This window comes from Rhinopithecus bieti, unplaced genomic scaffold, assembly GCF_001698545.2.
Source record: "Rhinopithecus bieti isolate Rb0 unplaced genomic scaffold, ASM169854v2 scaffold_13247, whole genome shotgun sequence".
Classification (NCBI taxonomy): domain Eukaryota; kingdom Metazoa; phylum Chordata; class Mammalia; order Primates; family Cercopithecidae; genus Rhinopithecus; species Rhinopithecus bieti.
In genome coordinates this window covers 2,909,477-2,921,546 of record NW_016807505.1, presented here as the reverse complement: position 1 = coordinate 2,921,546, position 12,070 = coordinate 2,909,477, and the positions used below count along the sequence as shown (strand labels likewise).

The window sequence follows — 12,070 nt, the reverse complement described above, 5'->3', positions numbered from 1 at the left end:
TGAGCCACCGCGCCCGGCCAGACTTCCTTTTTCTTTGGCTTAGCATTATTCTTGCTGCAGGTCTCTGGCTGTGTCTTCTCACCAGGCCTGGCACCCTTTCTGTCTGAATTATTTTTCTTTGTACTTTCTTTAAGGTCATTACACTTTCCAGCTTTTTCTTTCTTTAAAATTTTTTTTTCTGTTCATTTTGTGATACCTTTTCTCTGTGTATTAAAGGATTTGTTTCTTTTTTTGGCAACATCACTTCTGTACTAAAGATGTCAATATTTCCTGCTTTCAACACCCAGGTCCTGGCTATGTGTGATGATTGCACCCTTCCCCTCTCCCCTCTGTTTTGGTCCCACGCCATTTGGAAGCATTTGCTGGCAAAATCTGTATGATCGCTGTGGCTTCCCGCAGCTGTAACAGTGATTTGCCCACTAACTTTTTGGAAGAACTCTCACGATCCACACTTGCAGAGTGCAGATAACTATGTGGTCTCCTGACAATGGGCTGGAAGTGCACTACATATGAGGTCTTAATTAGCAAGTAGCAAACCACCCGCAGCTTATGGGTGGGTTTGAAACATTTGATGTAATTAGTAAATTGTAATTACTATACATATGTATAAAGGAATAAAAGTCATGATTGCAAAAAAAAGTTGTTATATGATAAAAGTTGTAGTTCGCATCATTAATTTAAAAATATGTTTCTCGGGTTTTTCAATAAAGCTACATTCTTACCTCTAGCCAAAAGAAATTCAGACTTGTTAATAGTTAAATGTAACAAATTTGCTTTTAAATTGTCAAACCTTGGTCAGTATTTACAGGGTTTAATTTATCCACACTTCAATTTTCTGATTTGTAGAAAGGTTTGTTATGAGAATAAAGTGAGTTGATACATGAAAGCACAGAGAACATAACGTCAAGCATAGTGCTCAAAAGAAAGTGAGGGGGGGTCGTCATTTTGAGGGTAGGAAGGACCTTCCAAAGCAGAACACAAGAAGCAGAAACTACAAAAGCAAACAGTGACAGATTTGACCACATGAAACAAAATAACACACACAGAAAAAGGCACAAAATAGAACAGTGGCAATGTTGCCAATTCAAGTTGGAGTAAAAACTACATGACAAACAATATCATGAATATATTCTATATGTGACTATCTAAATTATATATTTTATAAAATACAATTTATATAATACGTAACATATATACTACGGTCAAGTTTCTACTTTAAAATACTAATAAAAGTTAAAAAAATTCAAAAGCAATTCATGAAAATAGAAATGCAAATCAAAAATAAACAAGTGACAATATTGTCAATAGTCAAATAAATGCCAGTGAGAAAAGTTTGCAGAGCTCATTTTCCTGCTTGACTGTCAAACTGAATGCACGGAAAGTTCGGGATGAGGTGTCTGGCGTTGCTGGTGGAGCTGGTGCAGCGCCATTTGGCAACGACCAAAGACCATGCAACCCCTCTGCGCAAATGTTCTGCTCCTGGGAATGTAGAACCAAGCAAACAGTCACAGGTAAATACAAATTGGTAGTGATAAGAACGTAAATGCAAGTGAAAAATGTGGATGAGCCCAGTCAGTGTCCTGCCATGACTGCCTGTGCCTCAATCATGAACATAGGATATGATCATTACAAGGATCCTATAAAACAATATTTGTGGCACAAAACTTAAAGTACATGTAAGTACCTATTTTTGAGTTATCAAAGAGGCTATAAAAAGATCATAATTCAGTTTTGCTAAAATGCATGAACATATATTATTGGAATGGCTAAAAAAGAACTATATATGCCATACACTAATCCCCATGTGGAAGGATTATGATTACTTTTCTCCTCTAATTTCCAAATTGTCAGAGTTGGATTTTTAACCTAATACTAAACACATTTTTGAAGCCAGCATGTGCATCACTCCTTGGTCTTCAATACACGCATGCATCAACAGCAATCTACCTTTCAAATGCAATGTTAGTTTAGTGAAAGTTCTCAGAAATATTGACACCTGCAATGCTATACATACGGAGGGGGCTTGTAGGCTTATTCGCTCAGGAATCCATCTTGAGGAATCTGAATGTAGTAACTACAAGAAAAGAAGAAAAATAACTAGGAAACTGTCATGAACATTTGCATCCAAGATCACTCTTAAGAGCAACCTTTAGGGTATGACTAAACCAAACCACGTCACTGGTAAGTGACACAAGAGAGCTCTTTCACATTCACATCTTCAGAATCCCTGTCTGGTTTAGAAAAGTCTTGTTGAATTGGGTATGTACATCATGCTTTATACGATCCTTAGGAATACAACTGCATTTAGGCACACACTCATCTCAAACAGCGCCGCCATTACCTCCCAGAGAACCTTTGCTACTGCAGCTCACCGATGTCGTCTTCTTCGTGGTGGTTGGTTTTCTACAGCTGGAATAGTAGTTGAGGGTGGCATACTCCATCAGCGCGGCGAAGACAAACAGGAAGCACACGGTCACAAAGAGGTCCATGGCGGTCACGTAGGACACGCGTGGCAAGGACTTCCTGGCGATGGTGCTCAGGGTGGTCATGGTCAACACCGTGGTGATGCCTGCACAGGGGACAGGTAGCATGTTGTAAAAGGATGCAACATGCAACAGGAATCCCAGACCGTCACCCACATCCCTCCACCCCAGCACGGCTGCCTTACAGGAATCCCTGATGCTGCATAACTCATGTAATGTTACTTTGAATTTTAATGTCCACACAATTTCATAAGCAATGTTTCCATGAAATTTCTGATTAGAGTCTTCACAATAACACTAAAGTGCCTGAATCAAGTGAACACCTTTCAATTTATTCAGTAATTCTCTCGTTGGACATTTTGCCTTTTAAGCATTTTTTAACATCGATGCTCTTTTTGCAGTCCTATCTATTCCCTGCTGTTCCACATCTCACACTTCTGTGCAGCTAAATCCTTTTATTTCTTTCTTCTCCTCACCTCCCCAGTTTGAAAACCCTCACTATTCTTGAAGACCCAGCTCCACTCTTGCCCTCCCGGCAGAGCTGACAACATGCACATCTGCAGTATCCCTGTACCTTCTACATATCTCAGCTTTTTTTTTTTTTGTTTTCATTATCACAGGGAATCACATATGTCTTTACGTATCTGTCTCCTAGATAGTGTGGTCTTTAAGACAAAAACAGTCCCTTACTTGTCTTTGCCTGTCCTCCAGCACAGACGCTAGCACATTTGAGGCATTTAAATGAATGCTTTACATCAAATGAATCAATTAATTGGTAACACTCAATGTTGGTTTGACTTCGACTATTTCATATGCATGGGTCAACACTAGATGTTTAATCAAATATTGTGGAAAACATTCAGAAAAGAGACAGACACACGTGAGATGGATAGCTTAGAAGGGAAAACATGAAAAAAGACATGGAGGCTGGTGAACACAAGAATAAAATGAAGAAGAGCGATTATCGTGTGAAACAGGCTAAGACTGACTCTCCTGTGGGTGAACTCCCCAAGAAATCAGGACCTGTCAGAACTACTAGACAGGGCAGGTTAGTGACCCCACATTCATGAACCCCTAAATCACAGGCATCTGAATTTTAATAGTCACCACCTCTGTAGCTCAACGGGAATACAGTAAAATATCTGCATCGCAGTACTAGTCAGAGAATAGGTACACAGGACAGATGAGGACACATTACACCTGTTGCAGCATTACAGCCTCTGTTTAGTTCCTCCCCGCACCTGCTCAAGGCAGTTCTGCCAGGGCCAGGTGGAGAATGAGTCTCAAAGCACGGGGTGGACAGCTTGTTGAGCTGTAAAGAATATCACCTGAAAGTCCAAGCCCTCCACTTTGCTCTGGGCCTGCTCAGCATTTGGCCATGAGAAGCCACGTACCACCTTGAATCATGTTCCTTAACTTGTGCAGTGAAAACAGAATGCCAGGTACTCTTTAATATAGATGGTAAAATTTCATGTAAAAATGCTGTGTAAACCGGAAAAGTCTATACTTACATCAGATGTAGTTTTATGGAAAAAGATCTTTTGAAAAAATTATTTTATTTTATTTATATTTTTTAAGTTCCAGGGTACATGTGCAGAATGTGCATGTTTATTACATAGATACACGTGTGCCATGGTGGTTTGCTGCACCTATCAACCCATCATCTAGGTATTAAGCCCAGCATGCATTAGCTGTTTTCCCTAATGTTCTCCCCCAGGGAATACTATGCAATCATAAAAAAGAATGAGGTCATGTCCTTTGCAGGGACATGGATGAAGCTGGAAGCCATTATCCTCCTTTAATAAACATCCAAATCAACTTTTAAAAATGTGACCACATCATGTCTAAGAAGTTCAAAATCTTAGTTTCTATTTCAATAGAAATACAAATTGTTTGCGTCTGCAATTTCCATAGACCTTGTCCATCAGTTGTCATGAGTGGCCTGTATTCCAGAGGTAGACAGTGGCCGTGTGCTTTATCCTCCCCACTTCCACCCCCATCCTGAAACTATACAGTGCTTCCACACCCACCCTGAAACTATATACCCTGAAGAAAAATAAAGCTTAGGCATTTCTATTTAGTTCAGGGGTCTAAGCTACCTAGTAAAGAAGGGTGCTTTGCACAAACACCTGTTGGCATGACTTCCTCTTCGGGGAAAGCCCAAGGGAGTTCAGGAAGGTTATCTCAGCTGAGTCTATTACATATAGGATGCTTTGGGGATGATCCTGGTCTCACAGAATCCTAGAAAAACTTTCTTCTTGACCTTGGAGGGATGAGTGAATATAAATGGTGGCATCTTACTACAGTCAGAAGTAAACCTCCTAATTTAAACACAAACTATAATAATGCTTTTTGACACTGGCTTTTTTTTTTTTTTACTCAGCACAATGCCATTGACACATTTAACTGCTGCTGCATCAATAGTTTGTTCTTTCCTACTGCTGAGTAGTATATCATGGCTTGGGTGTTCCATAGTTTCGTTAGCCATTCACTTGTTGAGGGATATTTTGGTTGTGTCCAGTTCTTGGTGATTACATGAACATTCATGTCAGTGTAACAATATCATCCTATTTCAAGTGACTTTCTTGGAGACACATTGTAGCTGGGTCATGCTTTATTTTTTTAATCCTCTCTGCTAACTTCGGTTTTTTCACTGGTATGTTCCAGCAATTTACATTGAAAGTAATTATTAATATTTAAGATGTAATGATTCCATTTTATATTGTGTTTCCTGTTTGTTTGTTCCTTTATAATATCTTGTTTTCTTTTTCCTGCCTTCATATAGGTTATCTCAACATATTTTAGAATTTGATTTTGCTTTATCTACAGTGTTTTTGAGGCACATCACTCTTTGTGGCCTTTTAGTGATTCTTCCAGTATTACAAATACATAATTTCTCATATTTAACATTTTACCAGTTTGAATGAAATGTAGAAACCTTATTTCCCCTTACTCTTCCTTGATTTTAATATAATTGTCTTAAATATTTCCTTTAATTAGTTTAATAACTACATCAAGTAGCATTATGATTTTTTGCTTCAACCATTATAAATAATTTAGAAAACTCAAAAGGCAAAGGAAAGTCCATTTTACTTACCCACATTTTCACTTTTTGTGTTTTTTCTTCCTTTCTTTTGTTAAAAAATTCTTCTCATCATTTTCTATTTCAAGAAATTCCATTAGCCATTATTTTAGGGGACATCTGTTAGTGACAAATTCTCTTTGTTCTTCTTAGCACGAGAATGGATTTCTCCTTTATTCTTAAAAGATACTCTCATTGGGTATAGAATTCTGGGTTGACTATTCTTTCTATTCAGCATTAAAAAATGCTGTGCCACTCCCTTCTTGCCTCCATGGTTTGGATGAGAATCCATTGTTATCCAACTTGTATTTTCTTTATAGGCAAGGCGACATGTTTCTTTGCTACTCTCAAGAATTTTTCTTCAGTTTTTAAGAGTTTGATTATGATGTGTCTTTACCTAACATTCTTTGGATTTAACCTATTTGGGATTAATTCAGCTTCTTGGATCTCTAGATTTATGCCTTTTGGCAAATTTGAGTATTTTTTATCCATTGTTTCTTTGAATACTTTTTTTTAGTCTTATTCTATTTCTCTTTTTTCTGGAACTTCAATGACACAAATGTTGGATCATTTCCCTCTCTAACATGTGTCAACATTTGGAGATATCCCTAAACTCAGTTGATTATTATTTTCAATATATTTCCTCTCTGTTGCTCAGATTGGTTAATTTTTGTTGTTCTATCTCATGGTTCACTGATTCTTTCCTGTCTTTTCTTCTTTTGTTAAGCACATCCAGTGAGCTTTTCATTTTGGCATTGTATTTTTCAGTGCTAAAAATTCCACTGAGTTCTTTATATCCTCTATTTCTTTGTGGAGCTTTTCTTTTTTTCATTTAGTTGAAGCATGTGTGCATTTGCTCATTGAAGCACATTTATGACTGATATGTTAACTAATCAGATAATTCCAACAACTGTGTCATCTTGATACTGGCATTTTCTTTTTGATATGATGAATGATATTTTACTGTATCCTGGACATTTCTGGTATTATTTTATCAGACTAAAATATTACATAGGAAATCTTTAAAGTAGCCATACTTATAACACATTTAGAACAAAAACATTAATATAAAGATTAATAAATGAAATTAAAACTTCTGCACATCAAATGCATAAAAGAGGAGAAAGATGCTATTCATTGGAAAAAGTATTTATTTTACATAACCAATGAATCTTCAGGATGTTTCGTATTATCTAACAACATGAAATACCTATTCAAGTTTATTCTCATGTCAGAACTGTTTCAAAGTTTTCCTCACCTAAGATTCACTTTCTGATCTGAGAAATCTCCATCTAATCTAACATTATAATCCTAACATTTTTCTAGAAATTTAACATTTCTAGTTTTACCATTTGAGTATAATCCATTTTAAGTAAATTTTTGTGTATGGCAGGAGGTGGATATTGAAATTCACTTTCATGATGTAATTATTAGGTGCAGAGTTCTATAATATCCAGTAGCCCAAAGACATTGATATTGTTGTTCAGCTCCTCCATTCCTTTACTGGCTTTTTGGTTTTTGACTGGTTTAATCACTTAAATAAGTGGACAAATGTGCTTGTTTGTGTACACTGCTGTTAGAAGTATATTTAAATATCAAACTGTGATTGATTTTAAAAATTTATCCTCTTCTCAGTTTTTGTTTATTTTAATATGAAGCTCTAATACTAGGTACAGGTGCATTTATGAAAGTCTTTTCTTTCTGTTGAATTTACCCTGTTATTATTATTATATGTTCTTACTTATTTCTATGTTGAATTCTCAGCTATGCCTTTTATTATATTTTCATATTTTTTCAACAGATTACAATAAGATTTCTTAACATATCTACTTAGAATTTTTTTAGTATTACTGTACTCATTTTTGTACCACATAGGAACATGGTTCCATATGTCCCCTAACCTCATTGCTATTTATGGCCTATATTTTATTGTTTCTTATGTCATAAGTCTCATCTTGCATTATTATTATTTTGACTTTAATTGAAAGAATAAAATAGAAAACTAGTTTTAAAATTTCACCACATGCTTACCATTTCTGATGTTCTTCATTACTTCTTGTAAATCCATTTTCTGTTTATTATTTCTATTAACCTAATTAGTTTGTTTTAGAATTTTTACTATGGTTTTAGATTTTCTGTGACAAATTAACACAGATTTTGTTTATCTAAAAAAACTTCATTCTGATGAAATTTTTGAAGTACATTTTCTTTGGATATAGAATTTCAATACTTTAAAGACAGCAATTAATTATCTTCTGGTCTCCATTATTGCACATGAAGAATCAGTTAGTCATATTTTTGCTCCTCCACATACGACAGGACATTTTTGTTTACATACTTGCAAGTATTCCCTTTCTTTTTGATTGTCATCATTTAGACTATGACGCTTTTCTTTGTATTTCTCCTGCTTGTATCTCACTAAGCTGTTTGAATTTGTAGGCTGGTATTTTTCACCAAACATTGGAATTTCTTAACCACATTTTTTCAAAAATATTTTTCCTCATTCTTTTTTTCTTATTATTCTGATTTTAACTATCGCCTCAGTTATAGTCAGTTATAGTTTTGTTATACATATTCGTATTGTACCACAGATCACCGGTACATTCTTTCTTTTAATCTTTTCATTCCCTTGTTCTTCAGATTACATAAATTTCATCTGATGGTCTTCAATTTTATATAACCTTTTATTTCTGCCATCTTCAATCTGCTCTTAAGTTTAGTGAATTTTTCAATCAAGATATTATACATTTCATTCTAGAATTTCTTTTTATATACTTTCTGTGATGAGATGACTCATTTGTTCATTAATTAAAATCACATTGTCCTTTAAGTCCTCAGACATTGTTATAATAGCTGTTGTTAAAGTCCATGCCTACTGAGTCAGCATTAGACTTCTCTTTGCTTTTTATTAATCCTTCTTTCTTTGTAATCATGGGTCACATTTTTCTACATCTTAGAGTGTCTAATAAGTTCTTATTATAACTCCATATAATTTAAAAAGTCTGCACAATATTATCTTTTTAAGAAGCCCTTTGAATTCTTATGACAAATAGTAAATTTACTGATGGTTCTCCTTGATCTTGTTATTGCTTGGTTCAAGCTTCATTAAAGGACATTGAGAGTACCCCCTTTACTTCTAGGCACGGACTTTTTGGTGTCTCAACTAAACACTAAACATCTTATTGTTAATAAAGTTCCTCAGTTCTTCTGGCTATAAATTTATTATCTGACCGCATTGTGAAATTCTAGCTTCTGTGTCTTGAGCCCAGAACAACTATTCTCTGTAGGATTTTCATAGTCTCAAGTTGTACAAACATAGTTATATATTATATCACTTTGAAGTTTATCTTTAGATGTCTTGTGTACAGTGACATCTAATACATGTAACCATGAAGCCATAACCCCAAGGGTTAGTCACAAAATCTGTGTTGATTCGCCTACAGTTCTATCATGTATTTTCTATCAGCATGCAAAACTAGTATAGGTAGAGGATATTACAGGCTAATTAATCTCTTGGCCCGGTCTACCCAGGCCCAGTGCTTTGTTCTTGAACACACAAATTTAAAAAAACACAGAGAAATAACAATGCAGATATGAGAGATGTTGCAGAAATTTGAAATTGAGGCAGCTTCCTCTTTTCTTTCTTTCTTTCTTTTTTTTTTTTTGAGACGGAGTCTGGCTCTGTCGCCCAAGCTGGAGTGCGGTGGCTGGATCTCAGCTCACTGCAAGCTCCGCCTCCCGGGTTTACGCCATTCTCCTGCCTCAGCCTCCCGAGTAGCTGGGACTACAGGCGCCCGCCTCGTCGCCCGGCTAGTTTTTTTTTTTTTGTATTCTTTAGTAGAGACGGGGTTTTCACCGTATTAGCCAGGATGGTCTCGATCTCCTGACCTTGTGATCCACCCGTCTCGGCCTCCCAAAGTGCTGGGATTACAGGCTTGAGCCACCGCGCCCGCGGCCTGCTTCCTCTTTTCTATAGGAATTTTTTTGAAAACAATCTCTATATTCAGTCTTATATATTACCTGTCTTCAAAAAATCAAAACATTGAAAGTTAAGCAAAATTCCTATCAGAAAGAAAACTGACATATATATGTTGCACAGTTCTAAAACTACTGAAAGTTAGTGTTTTATGAAGAAGACTTTGGGAACTAGAGAAAATTCATGAAAAGACTGAGGTTTAGTGTGTGGCTTACAGCTGAAAAAAAATGATCATTTTCTCGTTTGCTGGTAAAGTTGCTATATACAAGCAGAGCTTCAATTATTGATAAAATATTTTACCAATATTATGTCCTCAGTCCTCAGAGGTGTGTGGTAAATTCTGCTTCCTGACATTATGTAGGGGACTTTTGAGTTGACAGGTTCTGGGATGTGCCTGTGTTTTGGTGATCATATCAGCCTGTGATACAGGATACTATCACAATTTATTTACTGTGAATCTCCTACCCCATCTTGATTTATGTAGCACACATAGAATCCCATTGTGAGAAAGAATAGCCTCACTTGGCTTCTTGAGAGAAAAGTCTAAGCACAGTTCAAGTAACCTTCAAATTAGATCATTCACATTTAAATAGTTTTTTACATTGAAGGCATTTTTTATGAATGCTTCTATATTAAAATTACACAAATTTATGGAAGAGATTTTTTGAAACTCACCTAATGCTGTTCTTGCTGGTGTAGCATCTTTTTTGATCCAAAATGACACCCAGGATAAAACCACAGTCAGTATACAGGGAATGTATGTCTGAATAGTGAAGTATCCCATTCTTCTACTCAATTCAAAATATATAGTCATGACAACATAATCACCTGTAATAAAATATTGTCAAAATTAAGACAACTTTGATGGATCAAAATAATTCAGGAAAATAATTTTATAATTTATTTTGTTAAATGAATGACTTGGATAAAATGCACAACTACAACAATATCAAATCAAGAAATGGTCAAAATGCTGGTTTTCTTAAATTTAATTTTCATAGTATCCATGGCTGTACCAGGCACTTAATCGGTCAGTGTAAAGGGCACAAAACGAACATATTCATGGATACAGTGAAAACACATGCAGATCTTTTCCATGACAGGCCATGACTTGATGAGCTATCACTGCTTGAGTCCTTCCATAGGTTGTATGATTAAATTCAAGAGTAATAGGTAAACTCAACCCTCAACCAGACCCAGGGTCATTTTAAGGGATGCTTTTCCAATAATAACAAAGCTATCATATCTTACAAAACTTGTGTAACCATTTGATATTTTATTTATTTATCTCATTAAGTTTTGCTTATCAACTTTGCACTTTGTTTTACTTTATGTATATTTATCTTATCCTTTTATTTACTTATATCATTAAGTTTTGCTTATCAACTTTGCACTTTGTTTTACTTAACGTATGTATATTTATCTTATCCTTTTGTAACTCCAGGATTTAAGTTGTGCCAACCCAGAAACAAACAGAAGTGACCCTTTCCTGACATTCCACTCTCTTCTACCAAAGCAGAGCCACACCATAAACAAGTTGGGAGCAATGGAGATGTTATTGGAGATACATTTTGTCCCCAAAGCATCTCCATTCATTTCTTGTCCAGGCCAGCTCCTGCTGAGATCACCTCCTCATCCTCATCCTCCCCATCTCCATTCATTTCTTGTCCAGGCCAGCTCCTGCTGAGATCACCTCCTCATCCTCATCCTCCCCATTTGAATCCTCCACCCCTTTAGCCTGCTGGATTCAGCCATCCAGCGCCTGAAATCCACCATGTCCAGAACTGAACTATCACCTTCCCATGCCAATACTGCTCTTATTTCATGTCTGTCTCTCACTTGTTCAAGGAGGAAACCAAAAAGCCACCTCTGACTCCTCCTTTTCTCTTCTCAATGGTTCTATCTGATCCATTCCTCTCAAATCATTTCCCCATCTAGTCCAAGCTACCACCTTCTGCCCATAGATCCAAGCTTGTCTCCTAATGACCAGTCCTTTTGGTTCTAATTCATTCTACCTACTGCCATCAAAAGGAACTTTCTAAAACACAAGTATCATTTTAGCTTTCTCCTTATTAGCTGCCCTTGTACAATTGTGACATTTTTGTGTGGTCCACATCATTCTGCGTTAAACACTCCTTGCCCTGTGCTCTCTACACTCTTGGCATGTGGTCTGCCCAGACCCTCAGACTTGCCAAAACCCTTCCCTACATGCCTCTGAATCCCTTCCCATCTGCAAACATGCTCTTTTTTTTCTTTCCCCAACATCTAGATAGTTCCTATTCAATCATTTAGCTTAAAAATCTCTCAGTGCCCCAGGAAGTCTCCCTGACACCTTCCCGTAAATGGATGGATTTGTTTCTGTAATTACTGATATAATATCTGTCTTAAAACCAATAAACTGGTTGGTTTATAGAATATGTCTCTCTTGTTGACCAATGTTGGCTAACCATAATACATTAATTAATATTTGCTGAATGAAAAGACTCACTGACGTCCCGTTTTTTTTTTTTTTTTTTTTTTTTTTTTTTT

General features: G+C 36.1%; 1 protein-coding gene across 1 annotated transcript in view; it reads right to left on the bottom strand.

Moving 5' to 3' along the window:
- GABRG3 (gamma-aminobutyric acid type A receptor subunit gamma3) overlaps positions 1–12,070 on the bottom strand; it is a 559,764-nt gene that overhangs the window by 6,355 nt on the left and 541,339 nt on the right. The window contains exons 8-9 of the mRNA XM_017882409.1: positions 2,373–2,569; positions 2,015–2,074 (exon numbers count right to left, since the gene is read on the bottom strand). Coding sequence (XP_017737898.1) covers positions 2,015–2,074; positions 2,373–2,569 — 257 coding nt within the window. The remainder of the gene's footprint in view (positions 1–2,014; positions 2,075–2,372; positions 2,570–12,070) is intronic.